Source organism: Tenebrio molitor, chromosome 4 (genome assembly GCF_963966145.1).
Source record: "Tenebrio molitor chromosome 4, icTenMoli1.1, whole genome shotgun sequence".
Taxonomy (NCBI): Eukaryota; Metazoa; Arthropoda; class Insecta; order Coleoptera; family Tenebrionidae; genus Tenebrio; species Tenebrio molitor.
The window spans coordinates 3,190,234-3,214,724 of record NC_091049.1 but is presented as its reverse complement, the minus strand read 5'-3'; the positions used below and the strand labels follow the sequence as shown (position 1 = coordinate 3,214,724).

The 24,491-nt window shown below is 35.0% G+C and overlaps 1 protein-coding gene and 2 long non-coding RNA genes across 3 annotated transcripts in view; all 3 read right to left on the bottom strand.

The window, feature by feature from the left end:
- Positions 1-17,735, bottom strand: part of LOC138129744 (uncharacterized protein in vnfD 5'region-like) — a 41,874-nt gene extending 24,139 nt beyond the window's left edge. The window contains exons 1-2 of the mRNA XM_069046042.1: positions 17,595-17,735; positions 16,690-16,752 (exon numbers count right to left, since the gene is read on the bottom strand). Of these exons, the coding sequence (XP_068902143.1) occupies positions 16,690-16,749 (60 nt within the window). The 5' untranslated portion in view covers positions 16,750-16,752; positions 17,595-17,735. The remainder of the gene's footprint in view (positions 1-16,689; positions 16,753-17,594) is intronic.
- Positions 1,982-16,683, bottom strand: LOC138129757 (uncharacterized). The gene is made up of 2 exons (XR_011159365.1): positions 13,658-16,683; positions 1,982-13,599 (listed from the first exon to the last, which is right to left on the bottom strand). It is a non-coding gene; the product is annotated as an uncharacterized lncRNA (long non-coding RNA).
- Positions 17,736-23,088: 5,353 nt separating the features above from the next.
- LOC138129759 (uncharacterized) lies at positions 23,089-23,664 on the bottom strand. The gene is made up of 2 exons (XR_011159368.1): positions 23,528-23,664; positions 23,089-23,477 (listed from the first exon to the last, which is right to left on the bottom strand). It is a non-coding gene; the product is annotated as an uncharacterized lncRNA (long non-coding RNA).
- Between the last annotated feature and the right edge of the window lie 827 nt (positions 23,665-24,491).

Here is a 24,491-nt window from a genome sequence, read left to right as displayed (position 1 = left end):
CCTGGTATCAACTGAAACTATTATATACACTTGCCACCAAGCTTTTGCTTATCTCACAATTTTCCATAAGAATGATTAAAACACCGTATTTGATACTTTATGAAAATGTAAACAAATGTCAAATTTTGACGTTTGGCCTTCCTCGTGACGTCACACGCTGTCTGGCTTAAGGGGAAGAATACGCCAGTGGTGAGAGCCAAATTCTAATTTTCACATTTAGCGCTCTTCACAAAATGCTGTGTTCGGTATAAAAGTTTTCTACGTCGTGTTGGCTTCTCTGGTACCTTCTCATAATCAGTTTACAACAGGGCAACGACAGTTTTGTCACCAGTTTTACGACACTTGAAAGGACAAGTGGTCCCCAACTGCCACACAACTTATGTATTCTTTTTTTGCGGATATATGGCATAATAATAGGTAATAGTGTAACGTTTTCACACTCCGTGGATCGACGATTTAAAGAACTTATTTAACGGTTTATTTAACACCTCTAATTTACACTAGTTCGCTCTGGATCTCAAATGTCGCTGTTCCAATACCTTTTAAAAAATTCTGAAAATATTTTCCAATAATTAAAATACATTAGGTCAAAACTATAACCTTTCAGCCCGTATGACTTTGAGACTAAAAAAGATAGATATTTTCAAAAAAAAAAAAAAACTAACATTGGCTATTACTAGTGTCAGTAAAATTAAACTGGACGAAGGAAGTACTTTGCATGTCTAGATGGAGGCTGCAATTGAAAGTTCTAAAACAAATACCGTTCAATTTGATGTTGAGGAAAAATAAGCATAAATATAATTTTTTTATCACTGTTGAATCGTTACCTCTCTCTACCCCAACTTAGTGGTGCCGGACCCCTCTGGCTACTCCGGCTACCTGTAACTATATACGAGCCCTGTACCGCTAATTGTTTTTAAAAATACATTCACCTTCCTCTAAATAATATTTTCTATTTTCACTTACAATACCCCGAGTGTGTTGATTGTTCCGCTCGAACTAATTAATCACGTTTTTAACAATCACGAGAACAAAATTCCCGGATTCTATCAACATACGAGTGGTATTCGGTAAGAAAATTGCATGACATCACGATTTTAAGAAAAAACTCAAATTTATTAAAGCAAAGAGAGAAATTTAAAAATCAGGCGTTAGTTTTTGTTGTGAAAAAAATTTCCACTTATTATTAATTTTAGAGTTGTCAAAACATTTTCGGAATTTTTGTGTGTTGCTATGGTAATCTTATTAAATACTAAATTCAGATTGGTTCTTCCATAGTGTCATGCAATTTTCACTTACAATATCCCAAGTGCATTGATTATTTTCGAAAATGTTTTCGAATGCAATACGTATTACACGAGGGCTAATTACGTTTTGGAAATGCATGAGAATAAAATTTCCGGATATTAGTCAATCCACGAGGACATATTCGGTAAGAAAATCGCAACGACACCGGCCACGCCTATCTTCAAATAATTTCAACCTAGAGATGCTTGCACTTCCATTTTTTTTTCAAATTACGTTCGCATTAATTCCTATAGATGTTTTAAGTCCAAAAAGAAAAAAATCTGTTGGGCCGTTTTTGAAAGGTTAAAGGTCTTTGATTTTTAACAATGTAATAACTAATCTCTTGATGGTAAATACTGATTCGTAAGATTTACGGTCCTGTTTTTCAGTCGTTCATTCCCTCTAGTAGCTTATAAACAATTATTGTTACAATACTGGTAGCAATGGCTGTTACTTTCTGATTAACGTTAATCATCTGCACTGCTAAAATATGTACTGTTACGTTATTATTCTCTACCACAACTGGTGAAAATTTAAATTTCAGGGATAATTTAAAATAACGCTTTTCGTGACTGATTGTCTCCAGGTCCAGCACACATATACACTAACGTCTCGAGAGCAAGACGGTAGAAAAGTACAAACGCTGATTTACAAACACGGTGTTATACCAGGTGTTGGATAGAAACACAGATGATATTAATAACTAAGTTTAATCCTCGTTTCTTAGATATACAGTGAGACAAATTAATGAAATAAAGCCAACCTAGATGCCACTGCGGGCGATACACTGTAGTCTAATAAAGGAGATATTAGAATTTAACTCAAAATGTTACACTGAAAACTAAGTTAAAGCATTGACTCTTACGACAAAAAAAAATATAAGATTAACAATTCAAAAGGTTCAAATAGTAATGGTAAGAAGTGAAATGAAAGGAAATGAAGTCCAGAAGTGATCCAAAACGATACGCTGATGGCGCTTAAACAACTAGTAAAATTTTACAAAAAGTGCCGGTTCTACCAGGCTATATTCAAGGTTAAACAATTTAATGAATTTAAAACTGAAACATCCCTTACACCGGGCCTGAGGCTTGAAATCCAAAAGACGAGTCCTGGGAAGAACGGAGCTGGAGGAAGGTCCTCCGAGTCCTTCTTCCGCCGCTGGTCAATCACGCCGCCCGTATCCTCGGATAGTCCTCGGGGTCCTTCCTCCCCTCGACACTTCCCAGGGGAAAGCGTGACTGGTACGGTTTTGGGCCCCGGTGAAAAGTTGGAAAAACTACAAGGTAAGGTGATAAAATGATAACGACAAAAAAAAAAAAACTTCTGTGAGCCAGCGAGCGCGTCGTTTCTGGCGAGGTCACTCCCGGTCTGATAACGTGTTCAACGTAAAAGAAATGAGCCAAGATGGCGGACTACAAAAGAAAGACGCGGAAGGACCTTGCCAGATACGTGTTGCTCCTGTACTCGGGTTCCTCGGCCAGGGACAGTCCGGTGTGAGGTCCTGTTCTCCGGTGGGGTCCTTGGGGATGACGCCGGTCCAACAGGGTGACGAAATTAATCCGCTTGAGCGTAGGGTCGATGACCCTCGTGAAGGAAGCCTTTATCCGCCGCGACGTTTCGGTTGGGATTCTTCTAGGATGATTTCCCAGCCGATTCGGTCTTCCTCCACGGGTTCGCCAGCACCTGTTGCACACTAAAACACCCCCTTATCTCCCCCTTTGAACACAACACTCACACACGGATCGGTCGTAACCTCTGACCTGAACTAGTCGAGAACCTCTCACATAGCGTCGGTTCCACCTTTATATATTTCACCCCTCCTCTCGCCGAATTGACGCGGCCGGTACCGGAAGTCGGGGTCCGAGAGCCCGTTCTGGAACGTTCTAGAACGTTCTCGCCTTTACGATTTACCGCGAAATTTAAATCGTAACAGTACCTACATGAAATACTGATCCTTTTAAACTATGCATTAAATTTAATTAATCAATCAGATACGTAGTAACATGGCCTACTAAATCTGAACTGCGCTGCGCTTATTACGGCCGTAACAAAGCTCAGATTTTCATGGAGCAATTGATTCCGCTAACCTCAAAAAATCTACCCTTAACCAACTCCATCTGTTAGCGAAATGGAAAAGAAAAATACACATAACGTGTTTATTTTGTTAGGTTAACACTTTCTATTTTGTAATTTTGACGCAAAATAAATTTTCACGAATACGTTTCATGAACGTAAGAATACCTAATAATTACAATAATCAAATTATGAAACATAATATTTAAATATAAAAGGAATTGCAAAATCTGAAAATGGATAGAGCACAGTAGAAAAATTAAAAGTAAAACTATCTATCTGCAGGAAGACAATACCTTTCTCGTAAGTTTATAATTTTACAACCTTCCTACTTGGATTTCGTTTTTATCGTAATCTGTTTTTTTTTTATAAACAAATGTTTAAATTTGGTTTCATTACTAATTGGATAATAAATTTTATCTTTGTGTTTATCACAGGTAAATATGAAATTCTGTATTAAATGTGGATGCAAAGTAGTAACCAGTGGTTGACAAGGATTTTTTGGAATTAAATATTATAAAATTTGTGTGGCAATATTAGCAAAGTTTTTTAAAAGCCCCACAAATTTACAGACCCCACGGTCTTGAAGCCAAACTAATCGTAACAAGGGTCCTGGAGTTGCTGTAAATAATAAAGAAGAGACATGTATCACAGTGAAATGTTTCATTTAGTTTTTTTTATAATTTTATTAATTTTGGATTTGGTTTGGAGGTTGCTGGGAATTTGAAAATAACTTGTTATTTTCTCCGCATGCAACGCATTATTTTCCCATGTTAGTACTTCAACCGTGATGAAATTCAAGGAAATTTAAATTATTGTGGCAATTTAGTTGATTTGTAGTTTAATATCTTTAAATAGATGGCGCTAGTTAAGGGTAGATTTTTTGAGGTTAGCCGAATCAATCATTCAGCTAGTTTGTTACGGCCGTAATAAGCGCAGCGCAGTTCAGATTTAGTAGGCCATGGTAGTAAATACCAAGTCTGTTGTACTCGCAAACTGCTCGCAGTAGCCTTGAAGAGTAGTTGGAATGGTCCTCTACTCACTTTGTATTTTTTCCATACAGAATTAAAGTCAAAATGTACAGATTCCATTGCATGTTCACTGAAAAACATCAAACCTTGCTGCGTTTTGTTGCAGAACTCCACAATATAAAAAAAACACAGCATGAAGTTTGGAACTTACACTAATATTCAAAGATGGATAACTCTCTTTGAATGAATCTATATAATATCCGAAATTGAGATTCAGGTCTTGACCAAAGCATGATTGAACAACTGCTCTGAAATCTTGGTAAACTCTGACAAACTTTAAACATCCCAGACTGGAATTTCTACGTAAAACATCAACAAGAGTTTTACTAGCGTTCCCTTTGAAACCTGTACCACCATGGGTTACTTCGCGCTGAACATTACAAGATTTTGCCCTTGTTAGTGCTTCTTTTTCAAAATTAGTCATGATATGTATGAAGAGTGTATTTACAACACCTAACATTAAATGCAGTTTAGGTGGAGTAATTATCCAGAAAAGGCTTACGAAACGGTGGATGGATACAATTTTTAAAGCACTTGGATTAGCTTTTTACGGCCTCTGCTTGCAACCATTTCGTAAAATTTTCCATAGAATTACTAATGGTTCTCAAAGCACCCCATTTGTCAAGTTTATCCTTCATTCCATAACACCATGTGCAAGGAAAAAGGCTGCTGTGCCACATGATACCTGTTAAAATATTTGCAATTTTTAAATGGGTTGCGATTGTTCCATGAAAATCGTTAACGTTTATTACCGTGGTGCGTGGTCTTTTGGCATTTTATGTAATAGAAATCAAACATAGAATCAATCACAATTAATATTTTGGACTTAAAAGTAAATTGACAGAACTGGTAATTCTAAAAAAATAATTTGACAGGACCATAAATTCAAAGCTTACTAAATATACATAACTAGAAATATAATTTTGCAATAATAATTCATTTTACAAAAACGGCTCTACCGATTTTTTTCTTTTTGAGTCTAAAATATTTGTGGGAATTCAAGTGAATATATTTTACAGAAAAACCGGAAGTGCAGGCATCTCTAGGTTGAAATTATTTGAAGATAGGCGTGCGGCATTATGCTTCTTAAATTATAAATTTCTGACAAAAAAAGTCAAGTTGTACCTATAACAGAATTATCCTTGACAACGGAAAAAAATTTGAGATTTTTAATAAATAAATGATTTTGATTGGCTGAAAAAATGTCCACTTATTAATTTCATGGTGGGTTAGCGAAGTGCAAAAAATTTCCAAGAAATTGTTATAGAAACGACACCGAATTATGTTTTTCTATTGGCTATTTTAAGTGTCGTGCGATTTTCAGTACTAATAGGTACATACAACGAGAGGGTACGAAATTGCCGGAAATTTTCGATCTCATTATGCGAATATGTATTTGTTTCGACGACAAATTGTCTAAGAAACAAATACGAGTAAAATGTGGAGCAAAATTTCCCGTAATTTCGTACCACCGAGTTGTATTCGGCATGACAATTCAACGAAAGAAAATTTCATTTTCACCTTTTACACAATTTTTTTTAATTTATACGTACCTAGTCTTTATGACTCTCAAAGCGTTAGTTAACTTAGTTGAAAACAACAAAAATTTTACTGTGGATCAAAAATGAGTTTAGCAAAATTCGAGGAAGGAGGAGAAAATGACAGTGATAATTCGAGGAAAAATTTCTGAAGTGATATTATTACGCTTTATTACGGATATCAACTGTTCACAGTCAATACTCAAATATCAAGCTAAAAGTAAATGCAGAAACTTTTTTTTTATAAATTTCATTACGCTCCTAGTTTTACTACTCTACCTGAACGCAAATTCCAGGATGCAATAAACATTCGAGAATCGAGTGCAACGCCGTCCAACAGTCGAGGCGCCAGGCCTGTGACGGAGACAACACGCGAAGGATAGAATGCTGATAGCTGTATTTTCACTCCGTTGTACAATCAAATTTTGTCAAGGAATTACAACGATTGTAATTACTCAACGAATTGGAAATTTCACAAACACTTAAACAACACATCAATCGATAGATCTTGATTAGTCTTGTTCACATCTGAATAAAGTCCTGTTCAGAAAAATATTCTAAAGTAAGGCAAATTATTAGGTGTTTTCTTATTTTTTTTTTGGGAAAACTAAGGCCGTCTTGAACATTTTGAATATCAAGAGCCTTCAATCTACACTAGTTTTATGGCATATATTTTTTTCAGGAAAATTTATTGATTAGTTTGGCCACAATTTGTCGACAAAAATCGCCTTAATTTGGCTCTCATCACTGGCGTATTCTTCCCCTTAAGGCCTGGAGTTCGAGATGGCAATGCCTATACCGGGTGGGGCATCGTATACGCGCACGCCAGAAATCGCGACTTCTAATTAAAAAAATTGGCGAAATTTTATATACCTGACTAATTATTGATAAGGTATAGTTGAGAATTTTTTAAAAAAATTTTGTTAATAAATAAGGCCGTAACAGTTTTATTAGTTTTCTGAAATTAACTGTTAATTTACCTATAAAGTTTTTACACTAAATGAATCTGTATCTGCTAGCGCATCAAACCCTGGTGGCACAATTACAAATTTTGACTTGGTTAGCTAAATAATTCGCTTTTTTATTTAAACGTAAACCAGACTGGTGATTTACGGCACAATGGTATAATTTCCCAACAAAGGTATAGCCGACCGTTTTAAACCTTTTTGCCATAAAATTGACAGTTTCCATTGTCACCTAAATTTACGACAGCACAAGTAGCAGGTCATAAATAAAAATGATTTTGAAAGTTGAAATGTAAAACTGCGTTTAATTCAAAATCTAATTGGTATTTTTTTCCGTAGATTTCGTAAATAATTATAGGAAGTGAATCTGGGTAGGTTAGTATAAAAATCAGAATTTGACTTTTTGGTTGAAATTTACATTTTAATTTTTTTTTGGCTTTGTTTGTAAGTGAAAAATTATCAAAAAATTATGAAATGTACCTTACCAATAGCCAGGTAAGTCTGAAAAATTTCGACAATTTTATTTAATTAGAAGTCGCGATTTCTCGCGTGCGCGTATACGATGCCCCACCCGGTACTGATTCAATTTTTCAACTGTTACTAAAAAATTATTTTCGAGTAAATTTAAAAATTGAGCAAAAACGATATTTTTGCTCATTTTTGTACACAGTGGCTGGAAATTTAATTTACTCTTGTAGAATGATCTATGTTTTTCCTCTATTTTCAGTGTGTATAACAATTTTTTGCTTTAAAGTAAAACTTAAAAAAAAACACCGTAAAAATACAAGTGATGCGTTAATTTTGGTGGTCAGTGTAGTGTTATGGAAAAATGTAAATTTATGTTAATTAGCGTAAGGTCATAATCATCATTAATTGTATTTTAAAAAACCATTATGTTTCGCCGTTCACCACATTTCAACAATCACTTTTTTTTGTATAAATACGCACCTCATCCATTTTCAAAATCAGACAAAATCAGACAAGCCAATAGTCAAGTTAAGTGTATATTAGTGTCAAATAAAGTAAATAATAGAAAAAAGACAGTTTCTACTCCATTGAATGGAACAAGAAAAGGAACCCAAGAGCAGAAACATAACAGTAGTGTACAAAATAATGTATAATTGTCCGTTTCCTCTAAGGTTATATTGGGGCCGTAAAAGTAGTTACCTCCTAATAAGCTGCCCTTTTGTGTGGGTTTCAGAAGCCACGCGCCGCTGCAATAAATCAAATTTTAAAAGCGGTTGGGTGGATGTACAAGGTCCGGTTTAAGGGAGAATTAAAGAAAACGCTTGGAAAAAAAAAGTTTTATAAAAAGAAATATTTACACCTATTGTCTATATACATATACCTATATATAAAATAACATTTACATATACGTAAAATAACGTGCACATCTAATTAAAATTAACAATCTTCGTCGCTATCACTATTTTCAAAATATAAAGTTTCGTCGTCGTCACTATCTTCAGCTAAATTTATGATTAATTCGGGCATTGTGGGGGACAAATAAGAATTTTCCACGTTGATTACGTGGCGAAAACAATTTCTCCAGAGGTTTGAGTCAATCTTTTTCACCTCCTGTCTTATCAACTCCACAACAGCTGCACTTAAATTTGGGGCTACGTTACTTTGCCGAATGCCTCTTTTCAAACTACTCCATATTAATTCTATTGGATTCAGCACGCAATAGTATGGCGGTAGTCTCAAAACAGTGTGTCCTCTCTCTTTTGCAGTTTCATCGACAACGTACTGTTGCGGAATGTCATGGTTTTTTAATATCTCCAGTAAGTCTTTTTTAGTATTTTTCTGTGGAACTGCGATGTTGTGACTTGCCATAAAATTTAAAATCTCATCTTTTCGCGTTGCTTGCGACGGTTTTTTAATAAGATGCCTTGAGTGGTACTTCGCATTGTCCATTACTATTACTGAGTTTTGCGGTATGTTTGGCAACAACTGGTTTTGAAACCAACTTTCAAAAAGAGCCCCATCCATGTCCTGGTGATAGTCGGCCGAGCAGTCCTTGATATTTTTGGCAGATAACAATAACGAGCCTTCTACCCAACCATTTTCACTTCCGGCAGCAAGAATTATAATTCGTTTTCCACGAGATGGAGGAGTATTCAAGACGCACTTGCTGGAGCCATCGGTAATGCCTTTTTTCAGTACGTCGTGGGAATCGTACCATGTTTCATCCAGGACAATTATGGAACGGCCTTCTGCTCTAAATTTTCGAATTTGATGAATATACTCAAATCTGAGTTTTTTAAGGCGGGGTGTCTCCATAATTGCTAAACGTCGATCCAACATCCGATAAAAAAATCCTATACTTCTTAAATATAATCTAAATGTGTCTTCACAGTAACGAATTTCAAATCCTTTCTCTTCAAGCTTTCCCATTAGATTTTTAGTTGTTGGAACCACATTATTCTTGCGACTAGACCTTCATACACGTTGTAAACAATCTGTTTAAATTCGGGAAGAAGATGAACCCGTTTTCTTCCATCATTTTCTTCAACATGATCCACATTGGCAGCAGCTTGTGGTGGAGCACTGGTATATATACTAGCTTCACACTCCCAAGGACGAAATATTGCTTCCATCACAAATTTTTATATATTCACTCACAAACAACCACTAGAGAATGTTTAGTCAAAATGAGAGGGTTGAAGCAAATATTGGGATTTAAATATTATTTCGAGAAAGTTTTCTTGGAAAAAAAACAGAAGGGGCTAAGGGAGGTGACCTATTAACAGTAATTATCTCCACAGGTAATCACAAAATGCCATCTCTCATAAGTAGAGAAAGCCGATAATCCCGGGTTCCAAGAATAATCATAAACATTACCACTACAACAAGAAAACAAGCTTATTTTTCAACATAATCTCTACAAACTAAAATTTATAAATTGGAATTCATATTTCGACAAATTTGCCCCAGTCCTACTCTGAACGAAACAGCCAGCCGGGTTTACCTGCTTGTTTACAACCACAAAATGTTTTCTATTGTAGACAAATCGACTTTTACACAATGGGGATAATTCTACGGCCCCAATATAACCTTAGAGGAAACGGACAATTATAATTTTGAACATTATTGTTAGAAACAGGTACTGTAGCAGGTAGTCCTACCTACTTTCTTTGTGAGAGGGGTGAAATCACCCACCCTTATTTAAGTCGGGATATAGCGGTAAAAACAACAGTCTACCACTATCCTTGGTACTTAACACTTGTACATCAACATTTTGTCATACAATAAAGTTTTTAAGTAGTTATACAAAGACGACCATATCATTTGAACGGCTAATATCACCACCCAACAGTGATTAAACGTTCAAGTAGTTTTATAGCAAAGAATCGGTAATAAACAATGTTTTTAGTCCGCATAAATCCAATTGTGGTAAAGAGATGTTTTTACGATAGTAATTTAATCGATGATGACAACGTAAACAGAGAGCTCGTTGATACCCTAAGCAAAACAAATTGTCCTTAAAAAAAATCAACTTTTTTTAGTCGTGCTCGAGGTCATTTGTATAAAATCACCAACAGAGCTATTTGGCAAATTATTTTTAAATAACGTTATTACAAACTTGTCATTATTAGTTCTGTGATTGAAACTCTAAATTAATTACACTATTTATGGCTCCAAAAATTAAAAAAAAAACACACACAAGCGGCATCACAGCATGAAAATTTAACCGACAACACTGTTTAGTAATTTTTCTAGTGACAATTATGTCACTTCAAAAAAAGAAGGTAAAATGAATTATGATTTCATTTGATTTGTCTGGTTTGAGTTTACAAAATAATTTAAGAAAAAAATTATTTAATTTGAGAAACACTGGACTATAAAATTTGCAAATACAAATGATGCACACAGTCAATACCAACCTAAACCATTAAATAATTTTTGGGGATTTTTTTGTTTTCACCAACATAATTCAACAGGTGGTGGTTTTTTAATTTTTGGAGTTATTATACATATCTATTAATTTTTTAGAATGCAACTAACTGTGAGAGATTTATTTTCTATCCTAGCTACTTATACTGTCAAAATACTGTTAACTTTACTGTTAAGTTGAGTTTAATAAATTGGTAATCTGAAATAGTTTTATGAAATAAGCTGAGTATGTTTGTGTGGCTATGATATACCAGTGTAATTTCTTCTTTTTGGAGGAGAAATCTAGTGAGTAATTACTAGATGACAAGTGCGAAGTCGAATAATATAATGTATTCCAACTTTAAAAAAACGATGCTTGGCCATGACAATCTGACAGATTTCATCCTGTATATCTGAATAAAAGTTTGGTTAGGAATTTTGAAAATTTTGAAGTCACAGTGTTGCCATACTTATGTTCCGCTATTTTGCAAAACTGTGTTAAAAGAAATTAATAAAGAACCAAGCATTTTTTATTAAAAATAGCAATTGAAAAAAAAAATCAAAAAGTACACATCTGGTGGAGGCTTTAGTCATTGAATGAGTTTCAAGAACGCTTTCTTTAGTTTAACAAGCAGAAAACGGATAAGTTTTTCTCCAAAATGGAATCACTTTTTTTAAAAGACATCTAAACTTTAACCTCCTTCACTATTTCATCTTCATCATTAGATTCCGAATCATCTTCTACTGTAGCTGTAGCTTTGAAATTTTGACGTGTTTTTGTTCACAAAGAACTTTTCTATTATTAACAATTTTGTGTTTAAAAACCCTATTGATTTTAATACTTTATACAGAAGTATAAAGTAGTTCGGTCCCCTGTAAATTCTAATAAATTCTTCGCTGTTTCCAGTAGAGTGTCTAAAGAAAAAAACTCGTTTTTGCTGTTTAGCGCACGAATAATTTCGGTCAGATCTCTTTTAAAAAAATCATTCCACTTTTCTGATTTTCCTCTTTTTGTAGTCTTAGTATCCGCCAGACTCTTTTTTGTAATTATGCAATATATAACAGATCTTCCCACCTATAAATACAGTTTAGGATTTAATCGAATACAAATTCATTGTTCTCACATTAAAGATGTCCATCACTCTATTAAAAATCGCATCGTTAGATCGGGCCTATCTCGTTTAAAATGTGTGTAGCACTTCAACACACTACGTTGTCTCGAAAGACACAACTTTTGACATTATGCACTTGTAGTAAACTCTTCAAATTATTAGTTTGTGTTGTTTAATTTAAAATACATTAGAAAAACGTCAAAATGACATTTATTGATATCTTTTTGTTTTAGAACATAGCATTTCAAATTTAGTGAAAAAAGGTTCACAACCAAAATGAAATGAAATATAACTACTACTTTCCTCAGTACTGCCAATTTAACAAAATTAAAGCATGGCAACCTATCGTTTTTTTAAAGATGGAATAGATTATAAACTATTTATTCAAGTCTTTTTACTCTATTAAGCATAGGAAAGATATGCGTCGGAATAAAAAAATCTACACCTACCATAATTATAATTCCACAATCCAGAACGAGAACCCAGGCGACATTTAATTTACGCCTGAAAAACGAGTCAACCATAGCGCATTATCTCGCTCGCTCTACCCTATCCATATACAGGGTCTCTATAAATGATTGTCGGGTCCAGCCAGCCATGGAAACTTGTCAAATTTTGAATGTGCCGCTTTGTTCGGCAAATAATGAATGTCACATTTTCAGGTTAGGTTGTTGGCTTTTAACCAGAGACAAGTTTCAACTGTGCTTTACTCTTGCTAACATTAATGTATTTAATATCAACAATTATTGCCCCCATCGTACCGCCACACACTGTACAGGAATTGGTATGAGAACAAATCGAAACAGATAAATATTGAGAACACCTTGTCCCCGTATACCACAATACAATACTTGATACTGCCTTTTTGTCTGCTTTAGTGCTTTCACATTTCTTGTTTTATGCTAGTGGTAAATGCGACCTAGACTGAATTGTCGAATATGGTATTGACTCCCATTTTTTCTTCCAATATAAATAACAGTGTTTTTCATAACAAATGAGTCTTACTGGTTTTTCAATAAAATCAAATGTATTCAACAACATAATTTACAACACTAAATAATGATAACAAATAGGTATTTTTTTATAAAATAGATTGAAAATGTCCCCCATTAACTTCTAAACACTTGACAGTTCTTCATTTATTTTCAAAAATATTTTGCAGCATTTCTTAGTTAAGGGTACAGCAACACTGCTATCCACAGTTCCACACACCAATTTTCAAAACATGTAAAGGAGTCTACAAATTGGTGTGGATTCTCAGCACTCCAAATTATGAAATTGAGGTGATTTTCAAACTGATTACATTATTAAACACAACTTTGATAATCTGCAGGTTGGAGTTCTTGTACAACACTAATTTTATTATGATGCAGTTGTAGCCTATTTTTAATGATTTTGTGACAAGTGCTTCGTGGTACACCAGATTGTTGAGATAAACAGGCTATGGATATCTGTAGAGACTTTTCCACCATTTCTTTCAAATCCTCGAGTATTAATCCTAATGATTTACCCTTGCTAATTGTTCTGATTGTTAAAAATCTGTTCACAATTCACTTAATGTGAATTAACAATCATCTTGAATGTTGTTCAGATATTTTGCTGGAATTCATTTTTACAAACAGATAATTCCCCATTACTAAACCTTCCATTTCGAAAGTAAAAAACAACAATGAACGTGTTCTGTTCAACAGAATAAACCATTGTAAAGAAAATAAAGCTAAAATAAAACATAAAACATTAAAGCATAACCTCACAAATTTTGCCAGTGTATTTACCTGTAAAAGCGGACGTACTTGCAATTTTTATTGAAAAATACAGATTTTTGGTGTATATTAACTGTGATTAACTGCGATAAAACGAATATAAGGAACCAAAACTCGACTGACAAGTGCAAACGAAACGTCATTCACTAATGTCAGAAGTGACCGTGAAAACGAACTAGAATTTGGCATCGGTTTCAAAAAAGCGGAACAGTAAAAATTTTTTCCAAGGCTGGCTTGACCAGACAATCATTTATAGAGACCCTGTAGAAAAATGTCTCGCTTCTGCGTTAAATTTCGCATATTATTCGACTCAAGCAGGCACGAGCTTCGGCTGCCTTTAGGATTTATCGGATCGACGAATGATTTTTTCCGTATTCGCGGGGCGTGAGGTAGGGGGATTGGTGTTCAGTCCAGTGTCGCTAAGGAAATGCCCATTGTTTTGACTTCGTTGTGTAGTTAAGTGAGTGGGTGCAAGGCAGGAATTCAGGAGGCAGGAGGGTAATAGGTATTTTTTTCTATCCTTGGATAAGTTAAAGTTTTATTAGAGATGGATGTACCACACGATATTGTCTGCAGCCCTTTATGGAAAAACCTTTTTCGCAGCGCCGGAATGAGGAACGTTTTGAAATTGTTTCATTGGGCCGTCCCGTGCCAAACATTTCAATTTTATCTAGTGATAAAAAACATGGTCAATCATTTTCGCGGTCATTTAAATATACGTGGTACACAAGCCATAAGTGGTTATGTGCCAGCATTTTTAAAAATAAGTTATTTTGTTGGCCATGTTTACTTTTGACAAATTTGAGACAGAATATTTGGGTTTCGCGAGGATATTCAGATTTAAAAAATTTATCGGCTGCTGTAAAAAAACACGAGGCATCTAAAGACCATTTGCAGAACTGTTTAAGTTTAAAACACCTCGAAAAAAATGCTCCCACAATTGGGGATGCATTAGAAGCGCATGGTGCTTTATCTATTAAATTATATAATGAAGAGGTAAGGAAAAATCGAATTTTGTTGACATATTTGATTGACGTAACCGTTACTTTGGCAAAGCAAGAACTTGCATTTCGCGGTCGAGATGAATCCAATAATTCGTTCAACACTGGCAATTTTAAAGAAATATTCAATCTTCTAATTAAACGTGACTCTGAAATTCAAGCACACATTAAAAAAATTGGGGGTGTTTTCACTGGGTTATCAAAGACTATTCAGATCGATTTGATAGAATGTGTTGCTGATTTTGTTAGAATTAAAATACGCGAGGAAATAACATCTGCTATGTTTTTTGCTATTCAAGCGGATGATACAACGGATATTCTCGAAACTAAGTCAAATAAAGGAGAGGTTTTTAGGATTTTTTAATGTCAGTGAAGACAGAACTGCCGATGCTCTATATACTCTTATTACAAATGTTTTGGCGCCATATGAATTTAAGAGCAAATTGGTGGCCCAGTGTTACGATGGGGCAAGTGTTATGGCTGGATCTTTGAACGGGTTACAAATGAAAATTAAAGGTGATGCTCCGAAAGCACTTTTTACTCATTGCTGTGCTCATCGTTTGAATTTAGTATTGCAGAACGGTTCAAAATGCATTCGAAATTGTCGTATATTTTTCGCCACCTTAACATCTATTCCTGCCTTCTTCAACCAGTCTGCTAAACGAACATTTGTTTTGGATTCAGTTATTGGCAAGAGAATTCCGAAAAGTTGTGAAACTCGGTGGGCTTCAAGGTCAAAAATAATACATATCGTTGATTCAGAGTGGAATAATTTAATAAGCGTATTTTCACGAATATTTGATGATCAAAGTTCTGGAGCAGAATCAATAAATGGTGCCCGAGGCTATTTAAAACATTTTCAAAATTTTGAATTTGCTTTTCTTACCGGTGTCTATAATGAAATTTTCAACATTACTGATGTGCTTTTTTCTATTTTACAACGTAAATGCTTAGATATAAATTATTGCCAACAAGAAATCGAAAATGCTTTAATGAGAATTAAAAAATTAAGAAATGAGGAAAATTTTATTGTTTTTTATCAAAAAGCACAGTCCAAATTATCATCAGTTATAGAACAGAACCCACCTAAGAGAATGAAAGTATCCAATAACAATATGGACCAGACCACTGTATGTAAAGCGCTATATTTTGAAATTCTTGATAATATTATAGTGCAAATAGAAGTTCGTTTCAAAGACTTGGCAGACTTAAAATATTTTGCTCTGGCTGATAGTTCCAAATTTCAAAGTTTTGCAAATAATTTTCCTCATCATTTAATAAATATTTTGTTTACACAGTACTCCTCTATATTTGACAAACAGAAATTAATTAACGAGTTAAGTGTAATTTATAACGATACACAATTTGAAAATTTAAAGGTTGTAGAGATATTGCAATCATTTACTCAAAATGAACTAATCGAAATATTTTCTGAAGCCTATAAGTTATTTGTTTTGATCGCTACGATTCCAGCTACTACAGCTAGTGTTGAGCGAAATTTTTCTTGCCTAAAGAGAATAAAAAGTTACAGCAGAAATTCCATGACTCACTTCACTTTCTTTACTTTCAATTGAAAAAGAACTACTCTGCGAGCTTTACAAAAATGAAACTTTTTATGATGACATAATTCAAATTTTCTCTACAAGTAAAGACAGGCGCATTAACTTAATATATAAAAAATAATCTGTCGACTGACATCTTTAAACAGGAGATTTGTTTTTATTTTATTTTTTATTATTTTATTTACTGTTTTTTATTCGTATAAGTATTTTGTTTAATAGAATTTTTAAATAATTTTAAGTTTTCAAGAATTTATTTTAGTTATTAAGTGAGAATAGGGCTATTGGCGAATCACTCACTAAAAAAAATGATAACGCGCCGCGGTAATACCTCAAACTTAGGGTGGTGTGGAAATTTACCTTGCCGGAAAAATAAGTCAAAAAAGCAACGAAAGAAAATACATCTTATTCCGTTCTCTATTTATCACCAATAGATTATAAGTACATAGTTTATACCTAGATTTTATAATATTTTGTCGCCTACCTTGGTAATGAAGGCACGAGCCGTGGTGGCCACCCATCGGGAGACTTTCATCAATGCCATTATCTAAAAATTTTGGAATATTGGATAAAACGTTGTATGGCATACGTGGGTTATTAAGTACTACCCACTCGAGGTAATAACCTACTCGGGCAAGCCCTCGTAGGTTACTAATACCTCTCGTGGGTAATATCTTAAATAACCCACTTATACCATAAATAACTATTACAAAAACATAAATTCAGAAAATTGCCTAACCTATAATTAATTTTAGGTTCAATTCAACACATGTTACAACTTGACAGTAATAGTATACCTAATAAACATAATTATTCTATTAATTACTATTGTTTTGGACGTGAAAGCAACGTTTTTCTTTTACGACATTGGAAAACGATAACAATGTACTATGGCGGACAATAAATTTAGGCCGGCCTGTCATTGAGTTGACATCAAAATGTGAAGCTGGCATTATGTTCAACTAACCCCATTTTCGATTTTTGTCATTCTTGTCATCGTGACAGCGATAATCAAAATTAAAATTGTGAAAAGAAGCGTGCACCACAGAGAAGTGCTACTACAAATCAGTTGTGCTAGTGCGTCATGATCCGTAAGTTACGAAAAAGGCGAAGGAAACGCCAAACAGCTTGAAAACCTTCAGTTTGACAAACTGACACATCAGTCATACTGACAATAAATGGTCGCTTGCATTGACTTTTTTGAAATGTCAGAAATTTGCCGGCCTAAATTTATTGTCCGCCATAGTACCACGTGGCTGTTCAGTTATTTCCGTCGTCTGCGTTATTTCATTTACTTTAATTTTCGACAAAACCGTTGAAAATGAACGGAAAGCAGACGAATTATATTTTACTTATAACATTTAATTAATATCAAGACATATTACTTACCCCCTAAAAACAATTTGATTTAACACCAGACGACGAACACACCAATAAATTGATACAACAATTTGACACAAGCCAACGCGTGCGTCAGCTGTCAACGCAACGGAAAACGGAACCATAGACAAAATAAAGTATATATAGAACGCAAGATAACTCTATAGACTGGTAGACGAACTTATTAGAGAAACGTTTGTTTCAAATTAAGGGGCAAGATAAAAAGTCGGTAGATGTCGCCAGCTTTCGAAGGACTGTCAATACTGACAGTTCAGCGAGTGACAGTGCGGATTGCGGGGAGCGGGATGGCGACTGGCGAGTTCCGTTCCATTTCCGTTCCACCATTAATAATGTTTGAGATGTGTGTTGGACGTTGTGCTGTTAACGTAAAATCATTCAAATAAAGAAAAAACATTTAAAATTTAAGGTAAGTAAAAAACGGCTATTTATTTAACTAATTTTGACAATTTCGCATATCTTTTAGAATCAGTATTTTCTCCACTTCTTTTCCTTGCTTCTTTCTCACAAGAAAAAGACAATCTTGTAATTATAAAAGAAAAAATTAATTGTTTAGTTAGTTCCGACTTGTGCTCTGAGCAGCCAACAAAATTGTGAATTTTAGTTCGTTTTATATTTTCTAAAATTTCTAGAAGTGTATTTCTTTTTATCTTTTGTTTAAGATTTTGGACGATGATTGATTCCACTTCCTGTAACAGTTTTATTAAACTGGCAGAAGGAAATGTTAGGTGTCCTCTGCTTCTCAAAATTATGAAGGCGTTGAATGATTCCACCCCATTTCCTACAATTGTTGAAAGACAACAGGAACAATCGACTGATTTATGCCTTCGAGCAATGGCACCGCAAACATATGCAAATGCCTCTTCATTGTCTTCAAACCTAATCATGGTACCATAACTAAGGTCTTGTTCCAAGGCTTGATCTAATTTTAAATCAATCTGGGCTTTTGTGAGTTTATAATGGGCTGGCGAATTGTAAGTGAATAATTCACTTGGATCACGAACCAGGGCATCAAGCATGTTTCCTCCGGTTATGTTACTACCCCTAGGTGGTTTAATAAGGGAATAGAGTGACATGAGCCGAAAAATTTGAGCTACTTGTACTGACTCAGGATTATTATTTGCTCCACCACTAGCTCTCAATAAACCAAAAAAATGCTCAAGAGGATCTTGGTTGATTCTTGTGGTCATAAGGTATTTATATCCTAATTCTTCTGTGCAGTACTTTAATAGATTTAAAGTAGTATTAATAGTGGCTTTCAGGCCATCTGCAGTAGAATTGGTTAGGAAAAAATTAGGTTCTGAGCATGACTTCCACAAATCTAAATAAATAAGAAAATCTTCTAGGTCTTGCTGTTGTTCTGAATTTGGTCGTAAAGCGTTTAAACGACTGTTTGAATTCAATATATCAGATACTCTGTTTATACGCATGCAAAACTGTATTGTAGGCTCACAATCTTCAAGTCCAGGTAAATTTTTGTCTTTTAATCTTGATAGGGCATCTGCTGCGGTTCCACTAAATAATTGAAAGGCATAACGAGTTGTCATTTTTTCGTGAAGTTTAGGATTCACATGTTTTCGGCTCAGTTTAGGTGCTAATTTGAATTCGTTTTTTGCATCGAATTCAATCAACTTTTCAAAATGGGACATTTTAACAATGCCTTCAGGCACATGAAATTGTTTTTTCTCAACCAGTCTGTTTCTCAAACATTTTAATAAGTGTGGATAATCGGAACACATTCTTAAAGTCCTTTTGTTGTTACAGGGATGAACACACCATGGCGCTTCTGGATTTCCTGCATCGAAAAACTTCCACATTGCCCTATTCCAGGTAGCGCCATCTGAAGTGACCACATCAATGAACAATCCTGCTGCCTCACATAAAACAGTAGCTTCTAATATCAGCTTGGCCTGAATGCTCCCAGTAACGTTACCTTTGGACAGAAAACAACCAAGAGCTTGCATGTTCTTTCCAGCAAAAGATTGAAACATTATAACGAGCACATGGTCACCTAACTGGTCTTTTTGGCATTCAGGTGTAAATTCACCTAAGTCAACGAAACCCATTACTTCCAAGCAATTTTTGTCAAAATGTTTACTAGGTGTAATTTTGCATTCATCTACCATTAAAGTGCCGTGACGTTCATATTCTGCCATGTTATTTGTTTTTTCTTTTATCATTTCAAATAATTTAGGTTGAAAACCATAACTGCTATCTATATTTCTTACATATTTAGATAATGTGCTTGGTTATGGTAGTGGAAGTAACATTCTGTTTCTCAAATGTCTGTACAACTTAGGACTTCATTAGGAATTTTCATTAAAATGCACGTGTAAATCCAGTCTTTGCTGTACCTCCTTCCCTTTAATGGTCGTCCTACCGACTCAAAACACATTCTCACTACCTGTTGCTGGTTTTCTGGTAATTTTGCGATCAAATCGTTCATGTTCCTCATATTTGCCATTTTTTTCTGTAATTGTATAATTTGTTTTCCTTGACTTTGATGTTTTCTTTTTAAATAGACACAATGCTTGTTTGCTAATTTCCTTTTGACCTTTAATTGCATTTTGTTTTTAGCCAAATTTGCAGCTTTTTTAGCCACATGTTTTCTCAAATAGGCACATGCACTGCATCTATTTGTGTTCTTTCTTTCATTTTCTCCTGTGCAAAAGTGGCTAGCACTTTTACCGGCTCCAGGTCCATTACAAATTCTGATATTATCAATGCTGTAATGATTTGAATACATTACTTTTTCCGCCAAATATTTGAACCTGCGCAAAACGGTAACAAATGTGGTCGTGATCGTCATCGAATCGGAGGAGCCCTACGTTGTGATTTTCTTTTGGCGGAAAAGGTTCGGAATGCAAACGGTGAGGGTTCCAGTTGGAAGAGTGCCGCAAATAAAATACACATGTGAGGGACGCAAAATACCTTTTATTAAAAATGTCTGTAATAACTTTGATGAAAAAGAAATTGGAACGAATACAAAAGACAGAAATTAAGTTTAACGAAGTACAAGAAATTAACTAGTTGAGTACATCACAAAGATAAACGACAAGATGAATGCAACAATATTTAAAATAACAGAAGAACGGGCACATGACAGACAAAATGACAGTTTAAAGCTTGGAAAACAAGTAAACAAATTATGGTGCAGTTATTACAGACAGGGACGGATGAAAAACCCTCTTCAAAAACCGTATCCCAGGTATTACTCATATTTTACAATTCGATTAATGACAAACAATGTTTAATTTGGAACTACGCGGTCAAGGTACGCCGACGGGAACTTAGAGCTGGAGGTAACAAACTTTCGGCCGCGAGGGGACTCAGAAGGATAATCTGAATCGGCTTGAGACCAGCGACGTTTCTAGATACTCAGGTTAGTAATGAACGTCGGGCTATTTCACCGACCAAGACATAGTGACAAAGCGCCTCGGGGTTGTACGATGAGCTTCCCAAGCCGCTTCGAGCAGAGCTTGCTCCACCTTCCCCAACCAACCGTTTACCGACAAAAACCTAAGATCTCTAGAACCGCGACGGAGGTTTCACGTCAGCATCCCAGAGCCGCATCGAGCAGGACTTAGGTCCGCCTCCGCTAACGGTCGTAACTTAACCGTGGCCTCCCCAGGAATTTACTAGACAACCCCACGACTTCCTGATTGAAACCTAACTCCCATTGTGGCGCACTTACAACATTTTACTTTAACTCTTCCGAAACCTAGCGGTGCTTAACAACAACATAAAGAAAACCCGAGTTTAATTCAATCGAACAACGCGTAACATTAAACGATGCGAAAATTCAACACAAAAAAAGCGCAACATTAAACAATGATCAAATAAACAAAACAAAACGCAACATTAAACAAGGATAACATAAGCAAAAACAACAAACCACAACATTAAACAATGAGGAAATAAAAGAGAACAAAACGTGAAGTTAAATAACGATAAAATAGAACCACATTAAATGGCTCAAATATCAGTAAACAACATAAACCACGAATACAATAATCGCTGGTAATGTTAAACAAAAAGATGGCGGGTCGAGTGCCGTTAAAATAAAATGTTAGTGAAAGAAACAAAATGGACGCTCGCGGTACGGACGACGGCTCCGAATTTCCGAAATTACAAGATTACAAAAAAAATGATCCTCCCGGGAGAAAACTTAGGGATAACGCTTAAAATTAACAAATGGGCGCTTCTTAAAGAAACAGCATGCAACAAAATGAAATCTACAACATACCCTTACCACGTGGTCCTGGTCCCGAAACAAAAAAACAAAACACAAAAAAAAAACAGGCAACGAAAGTGGGATAAATTACCCAGGTGAATAAAAAAAACGCCGGATTCTTCACGGGACACAAAATAGCTACTCGGAACGGTAGTGTAATTGGTTCAGATGTAACTTACAGATTTTTGGAATATTGGATCGCTCTTCGCAAGGTCTGTTCGTTTCGAAAAACCAAACAAAAGTGAGCTACCCCCGTCAACCACCCGCGCGAGCCCGTTTCACCCCCCGCTATCTTTCCGCTCGTAGTGCCTAGTCTAGCCGCTAGTACCTTCACATTTGGCGCGCTGTTGTGGAGGTACCGGAAATTTAAATTTAAATTTTAAACTGGGTCACTACAATGCCTTTCACAAATTCGATGAACTCTTTCAAATCTTGAGGCACAAAATTTGAAGTGCGCATGATACCATTTATAAAAATGTTTATGTTGTGTGTTTTCTTTACTACAATTGCTTTGTCCACTTTTGGGTTTTCACCACTGATGTGACTCACGATAATTGAATCCGTTTTCTTATGAATACCCCATTCAAGAGGTAGCGACAAATGTAATGTATCGAGTTGAGTTTCTAAACAATAATAGAATGTGGACAAAGCATTAGCAAAATTGGAATGACAGGGAATGTTCTGGCTAGTTGACGGGATACAGGGGTTAATCTGGGTTGTTTCTTGATTATTTTTACAACTAGAACTTGGATGACACTTGGATAGAATAGGAATGTACACACCTTTTATTTTTATTAATATACTGCCTCCGTGGCACAGTATATTGGAAACTGGAAGGTGATGATTGTAAGGAGTAATCATTGGATGTGGACTCTAAATTTGTAGTAGGAACAGCATCTGGTGTTAATAATCTTCGGACAATTTTAAGAGGCTGGGTTAAGGAACAACATTCTTTAATATATTTTTTAGGAAAATGTTTCATGCACACAAAATCTGCCGTTGTTAGCAGTATTCCCGTAGCTCTAATCCATTCCTGGAGTCTATCGGCAGTCTACAAAATGTATATAATGATAAAATTGACTTAAAAGATTGTTTATAATAGCTGTGATTTATCTTTTTTTATCTGAAAAATATGAATGTTGCATAAAATTTACCGAAGGAACCTGAAATATTGAGCGGTCTGTATTCAGGATTTTAATGTATCCACAAATGGAACACTTCTTCATGTTTTCTTTTTAAAAAACGACTAGACAACAACGAAAAATATTTAATTTTAGTTTGGCGGGACGCAACAAAATGACAGCTTGATGACAGTCCTCCATAGACAACACAGTAAACCTATAGAACGCAAACTTCCACTACGTGCCATAGACTTCCAAATTCATTGAAATATGGGAACTGCTTTAAAGAGTAGCTGAAGTGGAAGACAATTTATTATCTGATGGAGTGTGGAGTGAAAGTGTATAATAACCACACGGTTTGTGAATTACATTTTGAAAAATCCGACTGTGGCACCAATTAACACACTTCTAAATAATGCTGTACTTGTCTAGTTTGCTCCTGCCTAATGGTAAACTCCGTCCAGCGAGAGATTGGGAGAGTTTAAATTGTAGGCTTGTAACCCAACACTACAAAATCCACTAGAATACAATACAAAAAAATTTAATAAAATTAATTATTGTGGTGGTACCTTTGAAATAATTTCGCGGGCATTGTAATCCTACGCCAATTTATGCTGTCACAGCAAATTGTCAAATTTCAGTTGTTGTCGTTGCCGCTGTCATTTTGAATCGTCAACACCGTGTGTGGTTTATTTGCTCTTTCGTCTTCAAGTGAGGTATTTTGTTGTGTTTAAAACTTCTTAATTATCTGGGATAAGTTAGTTTGTTCGTTTGTATTGACTAAGTTCTGTATTGTTAACCCCCTGAGTAGTGTGTGTTTTGTTCGTTGTTTCCTGCTTAACTGTTTTTTTTTGTGGTGTTTAAACTTTCTTAGTCTTTAAGATTAGTTAGTTTGTTGTTTTAGTTTGTTTCTGTTCAATAAGTTCCCTATTGTTTACCTCCGAGTGCCTTTTTTAAGTGACATTCCTATTTTTAAACATGAATCCCTTTAGTGATATCACAAACAATATCCAGACTGATGCAAAGGTATGAACATAATATTTTAAATTTAATTATATTGCTTTAAAACTGTTTTGTAGGCAACCCGAAGCTATTTAACTGTAGCTGGCAACCCAGCAGCGCAGAGGATGATTGCAAGTGCTTATTCATTTTTCATGAATGAAAAACTTACAACTCATAGTCCACTGGAGGTTGTTTTTCATACCTTATAACACAAAATACATAGTATTATATCATAATTTTAATGACATCATTTTGATTAGGTCAGATTAGTCAAGGGTTAAAAGTATTTTTCTTAAAGATCACTGCGAGATGCTTAGGAGTTAGCAAAAACACGGTGTCAAAGTATAAAGATGGTCCAACTGAAACATCATCAAGAAAGTTGACGAGGCAGCGTCCCAGAAGAGCCACAGCAGACTTGCAACTCCATAAAACAATTACTTACAAAATGTTTCCGGTCTAAAGTTCATTTTCTTGCAAATTAAAAAGAGTGTAATTACCACTATTTGGCGGAATATTTATGCATGACTCAGC